Source organism: Physella acuta, unplaced genomic scaffold (assembly GCF_028476545.2).
Source record: "Physella acuta isolate Inbredline_101_S28 unplaced genomic scaffold, ASM2847654v3 ptg000188l, whole genome shotgun sequence".
Lineage (NCBI taxonomy): Eukaryota > Metazoa > Mollusca > Gastropoda > Physidae > Physella > Physella acuta.
Genome location: NW_026731707.1, coordinates 348,457 through 366,512, shown reverse-complemented (window position 1 = coordinate 366,512; position 18,056 = coordinate 348,457). Strand labels below are relative to the sequence as shown.

General features: G+C 38.6%; 1 protein-coding gene across 1 annotated transcript in view; it reads left to right on the top strand.

The window, feature by feature from the left end:
• LOC131936820 (peroxisomal ATPase PEX1-like) overlaps positions 1–18,056 on the top strand; it is a 54,815-nt gene that overhangs the window by 15,076 nt on the left and 21,683 nt on the right. The window contains exons 12-24 of the mRNA XM_059293899.1: positions 536–768; positions 1,808–1,978; positions 2,639–2,793; positions 4,469–4,646; positions 5,388–5,566; positions 6,388–6,522; positions 7,080–7,144; positions 7,442–7,501; positions 8,120–8,202; positions 8,877–8,980; positions 9,304–10,303; positions 11,029–11,174; positions 12,997–13,181. Coding sequence (XP_059149882.1) covers positions 536–768; positions 1,808–1,978; positions 2,639–2,793; positions 4,469–4,646; positions 5,388–5,566; positions 6,388–6,522; positions 7,080–7,144; positions 7,442–7,501; positions 8,120–8,202; positions 8,877–8,980; positions 9,304–10,303; positions 11,029–11,174; positions 12,997–13,181 — 2,694 coding nt within the window. The remainder of the gene's footprint in view (positions 1–535; positions 769–1,807; positions 1,979–2,638; positions 2,794–4,468; positions 4,647–5,387; positions 5,567–6,387; positions 6,523–7,079; positions 7,145–7,441; positions 7,502–8,119; positions 8,203–8,876; positions 8,981–9,303; positions 10,304–11,028; positions 11,175–12,996; positions 13,182–18,056) is intronic.

Genomic DNA, 18,056 nt, shown 5'->3' with positions numbered 1-18,056 from the left:
ACCACCTAGTCAGGTAAAAACCACCTAGTCAGGTAAAAACCACCTAGTCAGGTAAAAACCACCTAGTCATGTAAAAACCACCTAGTCAGGTAAAACTGCCTTGGTCAGGTTAAAACCACCTAGTCAGGTAAAAACCACCTAGTCAGGTAAAAACCACCTAGTCAGGTAAAAACCACCTAGTCAGGTAAAAACAACCTAGTCAGGTAAAAACCACCTAGTCATGTAAAAACCACCTAGTCAGGTAAAACTGCCTTGGTCAGGTAAAAACCACCTTGTCAGGTAAAAACCACAATAGTCAGGAAAATCCAACTCCAATAAAAATTTATCCAGGTAACAACTAGTTTACAAAAAAATAAATAAATGCAAGCCAAGTTTATGTCAAGCATCAGATATAGCTATTTGTATTTTCAATTTTAATTACATTATCCTTCCTAATTAATTAAATTATTAAGTAAATTATTTAAAAATAAACATTCCACAAATATTGTTTTATCCTGCTAATATAAACCAAAAAGTCTTTTTCCTTATGTTCCAGGGGTGTCAGAAGTATAGCCGAGAAAGCCCTCACCCACATGCACACATGTCTGGGGGTGCGGCCCCTGAGCCAGCATACTTTCATGTCCCGCCCCGGCCTCTCCCACGGCATCCTGCTCATCACTGGACCCAAGGGCTCGGGGAAGACAACTCTGGTGAAAGCACTGTGTCGCAGGGTCAGTCACCTCCCCATTATGGCTCACATCACCATGGTAGACTGTAAATCTTTCAGAGGTAATCATTCAGCTCAAAACTAATTAGGTAATTAGTCTTTAAATCAGGCAGGAAATTATAATTTCTGTACTTGTTACAATTTATTTTGCCTTAAATTGTCTTGATTGTTTTTTTTTAATATAGTTAAGTTCTAACAAATGTTTGATAACTTATTCAAAATTGAAAACTGATAGCACAGGTGAAGTAGAGTTTATTTGTTTTTACAACTGTTGTGATCAGTGCAGAGCAAAACAGCTTTTGCTATAGAATAACTTTTGGTGTCATCTGTTTTATGCGTCTATGTCAATTATTTGTAACGTGGTGTTTCGATGTCTGTTGTCATGTTCAGGCATGCCACTGACATATGTCTCATTTCAGGTGTGTCACTGTCACATGTCACATTTCAGGTGTGTCACTGTCACATGTCACGTTTCAGGTGTGTCACTGTCAAATGTCACATTTCAGGTGTGTCACTGTCACTTGTCACATTCCAGGTGTGTCACTGTCAAATGTCACATTTCAGGTGTGTCACTGTCAAATGTCACGTTTTGTGTGTTACTGTCAAATGTCACATTTCAGGTGTGTCACATGTCACATTTCAGGTGTGTCACTGTCACATTTCAGGTGTGTCACTGTCAAATGTCACATTTCAGATGTGTCACTGTCAAATGTAACATTTTGGTGTGTCACTGTCAAATGTCACATTTCAGGTGTGTCACATGTCACATTTCAAGTGCGTCACTGTCAAATGTCACATTTCAGGTGTGTCACTGTCAAATGTCACATTTCAGGTGTGTCACTGTCAAATGTCACATTTCGTGTGTCACTGTCAAATGTCACATTTCAGGTGTGTCACATGTCACATTTCAAGTGTGTCACTGTCAAATGTCACATTTCAGGTGTGTCACTGTCAAATGTCACATTTCAGGTGTGTCATTGTCACATGTCACATTTCAGGTGTGTCACTATCACATGTCACATTTCATGTGTGTCACATGTCACATTTCAGGCGTGTCACCGTCAAATGTCACATTTCAGGCGTGTCACTGTCACATTTCAGGTGTGTCACTGTCCAGCATCCAGAAACAGCTGGAACAATTCTTTGACGAGGCTGCCTGGCGTGAGCCGTCCATCATCGTGTTCGACAACCTGGACGCCATCACACCAGCGCCATCTGGCCCAGAGAATGAGATGAACGCTGAGGCCCTCTATGCTGCCAGATTTGCACAAAGTAGGTCACGTCGACCTGGTTTTAATATTTTTAGTTAGCTTTTCTCCCTTTATAAATTCAACACCATTTCTTCTTGTATTATTTTTTTCCTTTTTGTGTAATATTGTAACCTGTTCTTCTTGTATAAATATGTGACCATATTTCCTCATGTAATATGACCTCCATGTCAAATTGTGTAACAACATCTTGTGTAATTGTATCCCCATTTCTCAGTGTATAATTTCATGATCTTCACTATTGGTATAATTTTATGACAATTTTTCATGTATAGCTATGACCATTTCTACTTGTGTATTTTTATTTTGTGATCTTAGCCCCTTGTATAATTGTGACCATTTCTACATGTATATTTTTATTTTGTGATCTTAGCTCCTTGTATAATTGTGACCATTTCTACCTGTATATTTTTATTATGTGATCTTAGCTCCTTGTATAATTGTGACCATTTCTACCTGTATATTTTTATTTTGTGATCTTAGCTCCTTGTATAATTGTGACCATTTCTACTTGTATATTTGTATTTTGTGACCTTAGCTCCTTATATAGTTGAGACCATTGCTCTCTAGCTACAATTGTCACAGTTGCTTCTGGTATTACTGTAAGCATAAAATCCTGTGACCTTTGCACCTGGTATAATGAAATGACCTTTCACCCTTGCAGTCATGCAGGGCCTAATCAAGTTTGAGGTGGAGAACAACAGCCGGCTGGCGGTGATTGCCACCAGCAAGTCCAGCTCCTCCCTGCACCCCACCCTCGTCTCATCCAGGGGCATTCACTATGTGCAACAAACACTCAACATTCCCTCCCCTGATAGGGTAGGTCATTTTTAGAAACCATTTGTTTTTTTTTAAATTACATTGTTGATTGATTAAACTTAGAATTTAAAGGGAAATACCTAAAATTAAAATTTTCACTCGTTCAATTAAAAGTGTTGAAACGTTAACTTAAAAGGGAATAAGTAACATTAAAATCATCACTTTCTTGTTTGATTGTCTTGTGGTTGGATCCTGAATTTGGGAAAATAAATATGCAAAGCGCATATATAAGCAAATTTCATTCACCACAGACTCTGCATATCATCATCTACATCATCATCTTTTCCCGTTTGTACCCAAGACACATTGGGCGGATGAAGTAGAGTTCATCTGTTTCCAATACCTTGACATACAAGGGTATAGTGTGGTCATCACTATGCCCAACCCCCATTGTTTCCGTAACATGAGTTAGGTACCCATCAGAGCTGGGTAGATTCAGGGACTTTGTACTGATTTGAACCCGGATTCGAACTCAAGACTTTTGGTTTAGCAGTCTAACTAGGCCAATCCATCCCAGTGTGTGTCACTTATTGGGTGCAAATGTTAGTTCAATGTTGTGTTTCAAAAACCAGAGTTCTAACATTACTATGATCTCTCATCAGATTGAGGTCTAACATTACTATGTGATCTCTCATCAGATTGAGGTCTAACATTACTGTGTGATCTCTCATCAGATTGAGGTCTAACATTACTATGTGATCTCTCATCAGATTGAGGTCTAACATTACTATGTGATCTCTCATCAGATTGAGGTCTAACAATACTATGTGATCTCTCATCAGATTGAGGTCTAACATTACGATGTGATCTCTCATCAGATTGAGGTCTAACATTACTATGATCTCTCATCAGATTGAGGTCTAACATTACTATGTCATCTCTCATCAGATTGAGGTCTAACATTACTATATGATCTCTCATCAGATTGAGGTCTAACATTACTATGTCATCTCTCATCAGATTGAGGTCTAACATTATGATGTGATCTCTCATCAGATTGAGGTCTAACATTACTATATGATCTCTCATCAGATTGAGGTCTAACATTACTGTGTGATCTCTCATCAGATTGAGGTCTAACATTACTATGTGATCTCTCATCAGATTGAGGTCTAACATTACTATGTGATCTCTCATCAGATTGAGGTCTAACAATACTATGTGATCTCTCATCAGATTGAGGTCTAACATTACGATGTGATCTCTCATCAGATTGAGGTCTAACATTACTATGATCTCTCATCAGATTGAGGTCTAACATTACTATGTCATCTCTCATCAGATTGAGGTCTAACATTACTATATGATCTCTCATCAGATTGAGGTCTAACATTACTATGTCATCTCTCATCAGATTGAGGTCTAACATTATGATGTGATCTCTCATCAGATTGAGGTCTAACATTACTATGTCATCTCTCATCAGATTGAGGTCTAAGATTACTATGTGCCCTCATCAGATTGAGGTCTAACATTACTATGTATCTCTCATCAGATTGAGGTCTAACATTACGATGTGATCTCTCATCAGATTGAGGTCTAACATTACTATGTGATCTCTCATCAGATTGAGGTCTAACATTACTGTGTCATCTCTCATCAGATTGAGGTCTAACATTACTATGTGATCTCTCATCAGATTGAGTTCTTACATTACGATATGATCTCTCATCAGATTGCTAGGATGGAGATCCTAGAGGCCATACTGCACCACCACAACAGCATCACCATCGAGACCACTAAAACACTGGACTTTCAGCAACTGGCGGCCAAGATGGAAGGTTACGTGGCTAGGGATGTCGAGTCACTAGTTAACATGGCCATACACGCTAAGTTGACACGTGAAACAGAAAGTGAGTGCTAAGTATTAGAGAAAGTGAGTGCTAAATTTTAGAGAAAATGAGTTCTAAGTATTAGAGAAAGTGAGTGCTAAATTTTAGAGAAAATGAGTTCTAAGTATTAGAGAAAGTGAGTGCTAAGTTTTAGAGAAAGTGAGTGCTAAGTTTTAGAGAAAGGGAGTGCTAAGTTTAAGAGGAAGTGAGTGCTACGTTTTAGAGAAAGTGAGTGCTAAGTTTTAGAGAAAGAGAGTGCTAAGTTTTGGAGAATGTGAGTGCTAAGTTTTAGAGAAAGTGAGTCCTAAGTTTTAGAGAATGTGAGTGCTAAGTTTTAAAGAAAGTGAGTGCTTAGTTTTAGAGAAAGTGACTGCTAAGTTTTAGAGTGAGTGCTATGTTTTAGAGAAAGTGAGTGCTAAGTTTAGAGAAAGTGAGTGCTAAGTTTTAGAGAAATTGAGTGCTAAGTTTTAGAGAAAGTGAGTGCTATGTTTTAAAGAAAGTGGGTGCTAAGTTTTAGAGAAAGTGAGTGCTAAGTTTTAGAGAAAGTGCGTGTTAAGTTTTAGAGAAAGTGAGTGCTAAGTTTTAAAGAAAGTGGGTACTTAGCTTTAGAGAAAGTGATTGCTAAGTTTTATAGAAAGTGAGTGCTTCAACACCTTCTTCCACTTAGTGCTTTGCTGTTATAGGGATCACTCAAACATTACTTTTAGACTACTAAACTGTTTCATCTTTCCCTCCCTCCACCCTAATCCCTCCTCCCAACAGCTGCCAATTCCAAGCTGACCCTCACCCAGGAAGACTTTGATGCAGCACTGCTGACCTTCAAGCCAGCATCCACCAGGAACGTCAAGCTCCACAAACCTGGTGAGCTGGGATGGGACGATGTCGGGGGACTGAAAAATGTCAAGACTGCGCTGGTGGAGACTTTAAAGTGGCCCACTAAAGTTTGTATACCTTTTTTTTTAGTTTGTTTACCTTTTCTTAAGTTTGTATACATTTTCTAAAGTTTGTATACCTTTTCTTAAGTTTGTAAACCTTTACTGAAGTTTGTAAACCTTTACTGAAGTTTGTATACCTTTTCTTAAGTGTGTATACTTTTTCTAAAGCTTGTATAACTTTTCTAAAAAAATTATATTTCAACCTGCCAATTGAAAAATAATTTAAATTTGTATTTTGATTTTCATAAATGTATTTAATGTTCATTTCTTTTTTTAAAGACTAAGGAAAATAAATTGTTTGTGTTATTCTAAAACTATTCTAAACTAAAGTAGTAATCTTTTAAACTTTTTAACTTAGGAAATGCATCTGTGATGTAAATGAATTCTAAAATTTAGCTTACCGTATACTTAACATTAAATCACAAGCATAACACCTCAATCCACTTACCCTGGACATTTTTCCTGACATTAACCCCACAATGAGCCGGACAAAGTCATTTTAAATTAAGCCATTGTTTTAAATCTTTTTTTTTAGAAAGTTATAAGGAAAACTTCTTATGTGACTGGTGTAAACATTTTCTGAAAATGTGTGTTGATCTTTAGTTTACAGCTTTATCACTCAGCTGTTTTTATTCCCCAGCTCTGTTTAGTCCTCAGCTCTATTTAGTTTCTAGCTCTATTTAGTACTTAGCTCTATTAAGTACCCCTCTCTGTTCAGAGCTGACCTTTTTTGTGATCTATTTGCAGTACCCAGCTCTATTTAGTACCTAGCTGTATTCAGTACCAATCTCTGTTTAGAGCTGACCTTTATTGTGATCTATTTACAGTACCCAGCTCTGTTCAACTCCTGCCCACTGAGGCTGAGGTCTGGAATCCTGTTGTACGGGGCGCCAGGCACAGGCAAAACTCTGTTGGCTGGGGTGGTGGCTAAGGAGTGTGGTCTGAACTTCATCAGCATTAAGGTAGTGTACGTTAACTTTCTCCTGGGGTCATATGGTTTCCCCAGGGTGGGGGGGGGGGGGGGGGGGTGGCTAAGGAGTGTGGTCTGAACTTCATCAGCATAATGGTAGTGTATGTTAACTTTCTCTTGGGGTCATACAATTTCCCCTGGGGCTGGGACATTAACTTTATCTCAGGCATGGGTTCTCATGGTTGGATGACAGAGCATAGAGCTACAACCCAAAAGTCTCAAGTTTAAAACCTGGATTCATGTCAGTAGAACCTCCCTGAGTCCACTCAGCTCTTATTGATACCTGACACATTAGGGAAGGTAATTGCAGCTGGGCATAATGGCCAGTCCATCCAAGGTCACTGAAACAGATGAACTCTACTTCACCTGCCCCAAAGGGTACTTAACTTACAGGTCTGGGATTGTGACCAAGGAATATAAACCTCAATGCTGAACTTCATCAGTATTAAGATTGGCACATCTGCATTCCCCAGCGCTGGATGAATATTGTGTACAAATAAATTTTGTCCCCAATCTTGCATAAACCTACCTGTGTTTTCTTCTCTCTAGGGCCCTGAGCTGTTGAGTAAATATATTGGTGCCAGTGAACAGGCTGTCAGGGACTTATTCATCAGGTCATATTTTATCTAGTGTGTTAATAGTGGTTACTTCCCTTGTATTTTAGGTTTATATCAGTTGCTTCCCCTACCCTATAAAACTTTGTTTTCAATATTCACATTTTTCAAATTAATGCTGTATATTAGATTATTTTTTTCTTTTTAACGATTTTTTCCCACATGTTATATTTTTAAAATTTGGTTTCTGAAAGGTGTAAATTAGTTGCTTATAAATATGCATAGGGTGAAACCTAGATTGTCTTATTTTTAGTGATATTCCTATAATTAACTTTTGTTGACCAAATTTTCTTTCAGAGCCCAAAGTGTGAAGCCATGCATACTTTTCTTTGATGAGTTTGACTCTATTGCACCCAAGTAAGATTTGTTCTTTATGCATGCTTTTTTTCCATTAATGATTCAACTATTGAGTTGTCTAACTTTTCACAAAACGCTGGGACAACCTTGAATCCTTGCGGAAATTGAGCTAACATGACATCCCATAAAGGGCATAATAAAAACGTTTGAAACCTCTTCCTTCCAAGGGTGTTTCAAAATTAAAATGTTTTTTTAGTTGTTTAGTTACATTTCTATTCTTATATTCTTTCCTAAAAAAAAATGTTACTTTCTTTTTACCCTGGTTATACAGAACGTAATAATTATTCAAGGTATATTGGACTACCTTACCCTTTAAAAAGATTTTTTGTCCTACACTTTTTAACTGGGGATGTTTAGGGCTATGTTGTAGATTGGGGATTGCCTGAGATTACTCTTAACACTGTAGGACATCTTCAAGTCCACTAGAGGTGCATGATTTCAACCAGTGACAGTAGGATTATCTCATTATTGTACTGGCTCTACAATCACATTCTTTCTATATTGGTGGTAAAAATAAATTAACTCCATCTGCTTCCACTGGTTTGCGAAAAGTGCCCTTAACAAAGTCTGTCTTATAAATATATTATATTACTGACAAAAAGTTTTTATTTTGTCCAGACGAGGTCATGACAGCACTGGCGTCACTGACAGGGTGGTGAATCAGCTGCTGACACAACTGGATGGGGTCGAAGGGCTTCAAGGTGAGATGGTGACACATGCCCCCACCCCCTATGCCCGACTGCAACTTTAAAATCTTCTCTGTTAGGTTTTTCTGACAGACAGAAATACTGTTGTCAGTTTTTTTAACTCAGTTGTTTATAAAACATGGGATGGCATGGTCTAGCTGTAGAGCGCTCGACTGCTAACTGAAAATCTTGACTGAATCTGTTTCAAGTCAGTAGAAGGTCGAGTCTGGAAAGTAAAGGCGGCTGGGTATAGTACTGACTACATTATTCCTTTCATATGCTGAGGTGACAGAAACAGGTGAACTCTACTTCACTTGTCCTATCAGGTTTTAAAAAGGAACCTTACTGTTAAAAAACATATCACCATAACCTAAAGTCATGACCTTAGGCTGTACGGCTGGAACTAGCATTCAGTTCAAAGAACAAAAGGACCATACCTGCATTTCTTAACACACAACTATCATATGAAAGTGTGGAAACTATATTTTGATGTATTTTATTACAAGAAAATTGTTTTTCATGTAACACTTATACATTATTCTGGTTTCAAAGGTCATACTCATTATGTTGATTTTTTTTTTTCAGTGAATCTTAAGAAATTTTAAAAAAGAACCATACACTTTGATAGTCTAAGATGTTAATTAAAAATATTTTTAAAAGTAGAAAAAACTTTTAAAATTTTGTTTTAGGGATCTATGTGCTGGGCGCCACAAGTCGGCCAGATTTAATTGACCCGGCTCTTTTGAGGCCAGGAAGGTTGGACAAATCCATGAGTTGTGACTTGCCAAATAAGGTAGATTTGTGATTTCTTTCTTGGTTATTATAGGGCAATATTTTTCCTTAGGCCACAATGGCACAGAAGTATTTCCTGGCCATGGTGGGATAAAATTTCTCCTTGGCCATCATGGTTGATTGGGTACAAACATGGACCAAAGAAAAATATTAAAAAATGTTTAACTACACTATAAATTTTTGGAAAAAATTTATTTTTGCAACTTTCTAGTCGATGTAGGTAAAAGCAAGCCTCACAGTATCACAATGAGTACGGCTCTAAATTTTGAAAAGCTAATTTTTGCACCTAACCTCAAAACGTTTCTAACATAACTTAATCTCCAGGATGACCGCTACGAAATTCTCGTCGCCCTCACCCGAAAAATGTCTCTGGCTGATAATGTGAACTTACAGGAAATTGCAGAAATCTCCGAGTTCTTCACCGGCGCCGACCTGAAGGCTCTGCTGTACAACGCGCAACTGAAATCTATCCATGAGCAGACAGAAGCTGCGCGCTGTATGAAGGACGGTGTCTTCAGAATTCAAGGAGATGCCACAAAATGCATCGCTTTCAGGCGGCCGTCTCTAGTAGGTTACGAGAATTTTACGTCTAAGCTTCATATTTCTTCTTCAAAATCTGCTTCCTTGAACACGTCAGTTGATGAATCGATGCCGAGTAATGAATCCTCCAATAAAAACTCACCGATCTCCCCCAAATTTCAAAAGTTAGATTCAGGGGATAGGTTTAGTAAAACTCTGGCCGGCAAAGTTGTAAAAGGGGAGTCATTCGCCCATCCGAACGCGGTTCCAATTCTAGATGAGGAGGAAATTGAAACCCAAGATCAGCCGGAAACAGTGGGTCAGGTTGAGAAAAATCTGAAGTATATTGATGACATTGAAAGTCCAACTGTTGCCTCGGAATCTTTATCCGACACCAGTCTAGCGGCTTCGACCTCACAGTCTCAATCCTTAGAAGCTCCAGCTCCACCATCCGGTGATGCTGTTGCCGATGGCAACAAGAAACCATTGTCACAGAATGAGCTGGATGATGTTGTTAAGAAACTGACCAACGTGGTGGAATCACGTAACGCGCCTCAGGAGATTCACTGGCCGCACAAAGAGAAGGCTCTTGCGGCTCTCGCGGCTCTGCAGCGCCAAACTGAGGCAGCGAATGCCGAGGCACCAATGGCTAGAAGTAGGTCATTTGTGTCAGAGGCGGAGTCCAGGCCTAGTTCAGCTTCCAGGCTAGTGAAGACTTCATCACTGGATATAGAAAACAGGACTGGAAGTCCTGAACATTCTGGGCAGAAAGGCAAGAGGAAACGACAAGCTCCACAAACTTCCGGTAAGTTTTTTTTTTTTTTAAGTTAGGTAGAAAACCTTCGTTTTTCAATTGATGGTTTGCTAGTTTAGAGGGGACTCCTGTATTTATTGATGGTTTTCTAGGTTTGTTGAGGTAAGTTAGAAAACTAAAAGCACCCTTCTGACCTGATGGTCTATTAAGGCAGAGGCTGTAGAGTTCATCTGTTCCTTCAAACTAGCATGTTGGTGGGATTGTGTGATCAGCTCTCCTTTCAGCCTTGAGTGCTAGCTATGAGCTGTGTGAACTAAGGCACATCTCATGGGTGAAATATGAATCCCAGCATTTGACCTTTGTGCTAGCAATCACATACTGATCAGACCCCTTGACGTTCAGAGAAAAAGCAGCTGTTTAACATTGTTTACCTTTAGATGACCCCTTCCTTTTGACATTTGAACTTTGTTGTTTACCTCTAGATGACCCCTTCCATTTGACATTTTAACTTTGTTTACCTCTAGATGACCCCTTCCATTTGACATTTTAACTTTGTTTACCTCTAGATGACCCCTTCCATTTGACATTTTAACTTTGTTTACCTCTAGATGACCCCTTCCATTTGACATTTTAACTTTGTTTACCTCTAGATGACCCCTTCCATTTGACATTTTAACTTTGTTTACCTCTAGACAACCCCTTCCATTTGATATTTTAACTTTGTTTACCTCTAGACAACCCCTTCCATTTGACATTTTAACTTTGTTTACCTCTAGATGACCCCTTCCATTTGTCAGTGAAATTAGCCCCCGGCTCCCAAAACCTCAAGTCCCCGTCCCAAGAAAAGCCAGTTACAGTTTTTAACCTGGAGCAGGGGCTGGCAACTCTATCTGCTGATGATCAGGCCAAGTATCTGGCCATGGTGAGTTTTGTCTCTTATTTCTAATCCTTGTTTTTAGTTTACTTTTGTATCAGGCCAAGTACCTGGCCATGGTGAGTTTTGTTTTGTCTCTTATTTCTCATCCTTGTTTTTAGTTTTCTTTTATATCAGGCCAAGTACCTGGCCATGGTGAGTTTTGTTTTGTCTCTTATTTCTCATCCTTGTTTTTAGTTTTCTTTTGTATCAGGCCAAGTTCTTGGCCATGGTGAGTTTTGTTTTGTCTCTTATTTCTAATCCTTGTTTTTAGTTTACTTTTGTATCAGGCCAAGTACCTGGCCATGGTGAGTTTTGTTTTGTCTCTTATTTCTCATCCTTGTTTTTAGTTTTCTTTTATATCAGGCCAAGTACCTGGCCATGGTGAGTTTTGTTTTGTCTCTTATTTCTAATCCTTGTTTTTAGTTTACTTTTGTATCAGGCCAAGTACCTGGCCATGGTGAGTTTTGTTTTGTCTCTTATTTCTCATCCTTGTTTTTAGTTTTCTTTTATATCAGGCCAAGTACCTGGCCATGGTGAGTTTTGTTTTGTCTCTTATTTCTCATCCTTGTTTTTTGTTTTCTTTTGTATCAGGCCAAGTTCTTGGCCATGGTGAGTTTTGTTTTGTCTCTTATTTCTCATCCTTGTTTTTAGTTTTCTTTTGTATCAGGCCAAGTTCTTGGCCATGGTGAGTTTTGTTTTGTCTCTTATTTCTCATCCTTGTTTTTAGTTTTCTTTTGTATCAGGCCAAGTTCTTGGCCATGGTGAGTTTTGTTTTGTCTCTTATTTCTAATCCTTGTTTTTAGTTTACTTTTGTATCAGGCCAAGTACCTGGCCATGGTGAGTTTTGTTTTGTCTCTTATTTCTCATCCTTGTTTTTAGTTTTCTTTTGTATCAGGCCAAATGCCTGGCCATGGTGAGTTTTGTTTTGTCTCTTATTTTCTAATCCTTGTTTTTAGTTTACTTTTGTATCAGGCCAAATGCCTGGCCATGGTGAGTTTTGTTTTGTCTCTTATTTCTAATCCTTGTTTTTAGTTTTCTTTTGTATCAGGCCAAATGCCTGGCCATGGTGAGTTTTGTTTTGTCTCTTATTTTCTAATCCTTGTTTTTAGTTTACTTTTGTATCAGGCCAAATGCCTGGCCATGGTGAGTTTTGTTTTGTCTCTTATTTCTAATCCTTGTTTTTAGTTTTCTTTTGTATCAGGCCAAATGCCTGGCCATGGTGAGTTTTGTTTTGTCTCTTATTTTCTAATGAGCTGACCCACGACGTAGCATATGCCACTATTTAGTTTTTTAATTTTCTATTTTTCAGTAATTCATAATTTGTGAATTCGTCACTACCAATGCTGGGACTGAAAATATTTTGCTTTAAAACACTATCAGTAGCTAGTGAAGGATGATTATCTCCACCCTCACTTTCCACTTCTCTTCTTTTTTTTCAATCTGCATATATCTTTTTCCTTTGTTTGATCCTAATTGTGCTTGACCTCATCAGCAGACACATTGTCCATGACCAAACATAATGCCTTCATCCAGTGAAGTTGATAACATATTTTTTTTTACCTTTGAATTTTCATCATCATACAATTAGTTCTACACCTTTTTTAAAGAACTACTGTCACATTGACAACACTAAATGGCCTTGACCTTGTGAAGAAAACAAGTTATTTTGTACCATAATTATAATTGACCTTGTTAAAAAAATGCCCTTGACAATGTCAACAAACAAATTGTCCTTGACCTTGTCTACAAACAAATTTTCCGTGACCTCGTCAACCAACAAATTGTCCTTGACCTTGTCAACTAACAAGCTGACCTTGACCTTCCCCAGGTGAAAAAGATCCAACAGAGAGACGAGTACTTGTTCCAGTCTGCCAACGACAGACGCAGGACCTCACTGCAGATGGCCTCCAGGCCGGCCGTACTCCTGGAGGTCAACCAGCGCCACCTGCTGGAGGCCATTGTGGCCATGAGGCCGTCCGTCTCCCCCCAGGAGAGGCAGAAGTACCTGGACATGTGAGTGTTGTTGTGGTGCTGGTCTGGATAATATCATTTCTGTAATATAGAGGTATCCTCCATGAGGAAACTCCAAATTTCAAATGTCTCACCCTAATGTTCCAGCTGCTCAACCCCCCCCCCCCCCACACACACACACACACACAAAGCCTACATGATCTACATCCCCTAGATTGCTGATCATGTGACTCTACTTCTATAAAGAAAATCACTGGTACCAAAACAATTAGCCATGAAACAACTAATTACACTATTTACTTTTTAGAACAGTAACCAGCAGTATTTTTTTTTACTGAATATAGCAACAGTAATGAACCAAATCTTAGCTTATTAGCTTATTCCTTTGATTACACCTAAAATAAGTGCAGGAAACTAGAAATGGTTCACCGAAAAGTATGTTACACAATCAACTTGTTCACCAAATAGACTCCTTTTGTCTTTCATGTAACACTTTTTCATAGTGTCTGTGTGGATATTATAGCATTCCCTCACAATTACGTTAAAAGCTGAATTTTATACATTTTCCTCTACCAATACAAAAAGTTTCAGTCGTTCAGTAGCTTGTTAAAGTTATTCATATCAGTCAGCACAGGGTGACACTATCTAGGGGGGGGGGGTGACACCAAACCACCGAAAGTTTTACAGCAACAGTGAACGAGGGGTGGGGCCCTGCATCAACACACCATGTGCCCCCTCCCCTATCCAACTGACGTCACTCATAATATATATAGATATTAATATGTATATATATATATATATATATATATATATATATATATATATATATATATATATATATACAATATATACACACACACATATACAATCAGTGGCTTTAACAGTGGCAGAACTAGGGAAAAAAAGCCCCCCCTCCCCACCTCATCGTATCGCGGGGTATATGATTTAAGCATTAAAGCACTTTATATTTCCCGGCCATTTTACAAAATGAGTTGAGCTCATGGTTTTAGTTTTACCAACTGAAATATTCCATCCCACCCCTCACCCATCCCATCACGAGCAAACATCTAGTCCACTACTAGGGGGCGTCTGGCCCTGTGATGTTTCCACTTTCTGTTTGTTTTTTTACCCTCCGTTTACAAATGAGCTTTGTAAGGGAGACAAAAACCTACAGTGTTGCCGTTCTTGTCAATAAAATCCTGCTTCTGTCCCTTGGACAATACCGCGGGGTGTACCCGGCCGTCCGGTCTATTTGCACGGACGCAAACCCGGGCTTTGATTTATAAACATTAACCCTCCCTCCCCCACCCACCCTTTATCGTGCTGTGTATCTACTCCTTTTTGTTGAATTTTCCACATGGGGTCTTTACCTAGGACGATGAGCCCCGTAGACAAAAGACCCCGACTCGACTAATTGAATTACAAAGCACATTTTTTTTTTTTCAATTTAAAAAAAAAAAAAGTTTTTTTAGTTGGGAGTTGGCGGAATTGTGATCAAAGTTAAAGTTTTTTTTTTTTTAGACTAGTGAGTTTAAACAAGAGCTGTGTAGTTGATGTTATGTTAACTGTACTTACTGACAGGAGTATTCAGGGATAGGGGAGGGAGATTTGTGCTTCATTATCTGGCGTTCTAAACGAGAGGAAAATTACCATGTTGGGTCAGGGGTCATCGATAATTGACATCATGATTTTTGTTTGATTTTAAACAACATCTTCCTTTCTCCCCTCCGGCGCATTATTAGACAATATCTCTACCCTTCCCTCCGTCCATTAAACGTCGCATAACTTCCAATACAGATCACGTGTATAAGTAAAGCTCCCCTTACAAACCTGACGGCCTATAGGGCAAGTGAAGTAGAGTTCACTTGTTTCTGTGACCTCGGCATATGAAGAAGAGATAGTGTGGTCAGCACTATGCCCACCCGCCTTTACTTTCCCTAACGTGAGTTAGATACCCATCAGAGTTGGGTGGACTCTGGGACATTCAACTGACTTGAAGCCGCATTCGAACTCGAGACTTACGGGTTAGCAGTCCAGCTCTCTACCACTAGACCACTCCGTCCCAGTATTAGACAATATCTACCTTTTCCTCCGTCCATTAAACGTCGCATAACTTTCATTACAGTAGGAATATCACGAGTAAGAATATAAAAAATCTGCTCACATCGATTATCCATACCGCCGCATCGAGTTAATCATTCACTCGACATTAACACGTATCCTAAGATTTTTTATTTAATTGAATTGTTTAAATTTTTTTTTTTTTTTGAGTGAGGTGAGGATGGAGGGGGTGAAAGAGGGTCATCCATATAATTATGACGCCAACCTCCTTGGGCAGTTGAAAGGTCGGAATTTTGTCTCGATTGGGGACGGTGGTGGATATCTAAAAATATGATAAAGTTTTATTTTTACGATAAAAAAATAAAGAACAACACGTATTTCTTTAGAATTATGGTTGGAGGGGGGGGGGTGGAGGCAGGTTTGCCTGGCTTTTCGTGCTCACGTGTAAAGATACGGGTCTGGTTGAAGGTAAAAAATCTAAATTAAAAGAGTGACGTCATTTATGGGTTACCCCCCCCCCCCCCCCCCTTTTTCTAAATGTCGAAATAACAAAGCTTTAACTAATCCGTGCTCTAATTTCACTCAAATCCTAATTCTCCCAGTATTAACGTTTACGTAAATACATGTGTGTACACCTGGTACTTCATAACGGAATTGTAGCGCAAACATCTACCATCCATACCCCTTGTTCACTGTTCAAAAAACCGAGTGCTCTATATCACCGTGACGGTATTTCCTATCGACAATTTTAAAAAATCATGAACCGGCCTCACTGTGAAAGATGAACGAAACAATTCCGAACACAAATGGGATTAGCACTAGGAAATTCTTTCGTTTAATTAGGCGTGTGTTTAGGATTTAGCCGGCACCGGCAACAATTCCGGCTGATGCATGACAGGCCACCTGTGTTGGTTCAGTCAACTTAGTGCCTGGTGTTGCCTGACTTCGGGATTTCAATATTTGACTTGACTCATGACTGAATAGAAGATGGTGGGCTTGTTACTTATATTTTTAGATAAATTATCCCTTAAAAAAGTGTTTAATCTTTTTAAAATATTGTAGGATGGTTGTTGTAAAAGCTATTATAAAAGTTTTCTTTTAGAACCTGGCTATCCATAGGGGCAAGTGAAGTAGAGTTGACCTGTTTCTGTGACCTCGGCATATAAAGGGATAGTATAGTCAGCACTTTACCTAGCCGCCTTTACTTTCCCTAACGTGTGTTAGGTACCTATAAGAGCTGGGTGGACTTAGTGACGTTCTACTGATTTGAACCCGGATTCGAACTCTGAGTCTTACTTTAGCAGTCTAGCGCTCTACAACACGGCCACATCCCGTTGTTTATTATGTTATTTTTGCAAATTTAGACGCCAAGTATTATTTCAATAGTTCTCGTCATTGCCCTATGCTTTTTATGCCAGTTACTCACGATCAATTTGATAGATTTTAAAGTCTGTCTTTCTGCTGTATAAGTCTGTCTAGCTACAGTAGTCAGACACAGACATTAGGCAGACACGAGACAGACATTCAGTATGTATTAGACAGACATTTAAACATACTTAAAGCCGACACTCACTCAGACTATGATGTCAATCGCAGCCTCAGTTTCTCTTCATTAATCCTTAATCTTAACGTGAACTCTAGCCTAGCCCTAACCTAAATCAAATGGCCCTAACTTCACGTCACTAAATGGAAATGTCAAACTGTGTTAATGTGGGATGGTGTATCAAAGTCTGGGACTTACGGGGATATGTATTTAAACTTAAACAGCAGAGGCTTTACAAAATGTCTGAGTTTGATATGTTAATGTTACTTCACATGATCGTTTTGCTCTGTTTTGTTATTGTAAGTAATTGTTGTTTTGTTGTTGTTGTTTTTTTTTAAAAAAAAAACAATCTTGTCCCCTCTTAATCAACTTGTCTTATGTAAACCTATAGTTATTTCGTGCTTGTCTGATTAGTGTTTCGATCCCCACTCCCCCCTCTCCCACTATGAAAGTTGTTTATCCTTCTTGTTATTTTTCTATGAATCCCCCCCCCTCATCCCCACCATTAATTTGCCACTGCTGTCAGTGGCGACACTAGATTGGGTGACACGTTGTGCGGCAACTGAGAGTGTCATACCCCCCTCCCCCTCTTAACAATGACTACATTTTCAGTTTGGTGTCACCCGTCCCCTCAACTATTGTATTTTAACTGAATTGATTTGACAATAAAGTTTACGATTTTTACTTTCTCGTATATACGAAGTATAGAGAAAGTCTTGTAATCGTGCAAAAAAAAAAAATCGAGATTTTTACAAATCTCGACGTTTTACACCTCACTGATACGGAAAAACATAATTTTGCAATCTTGTCCGTATGTCTGTGTGTCTGTCTGTGTGTCTGTGTGTCTGTGTGTCTGTCTGTCCGTGTGTAAACACGATAACTTGAGTACCGTTACAGCTAGGTTGATGAAATTTCATATATAAGTATTTTATCAAAATCGTAGATCCGTATCAACTTTTGAGCGATTTCCGATAACCGGAAGTGGTACTTTTCCTACTTTGAATTTTTCAAAAGCCTATAACTTGAGTACTATTTCAGATAGATAAATGAAATTTCACATGTAAGTAAAAGATCTAATTCTCTACCTTCTGTTAAATTTTGAGTAATTTCCGTTGACTGGAAGTAGTACTTTACGCTACTTCCGATTTCTCAAAAAACTAATGTAAATTTTAAAAGTACTAATAATATTGCGCACTATTATGCGCTTTTTTATAAGGCGTTCACTTGGTGTGCAATTAATTGTCTACGAGATTTTATTCTATTTTTAAAACTTTAAGTATTTAAAATGGATTAAAAATCATGTCTATAGCCCG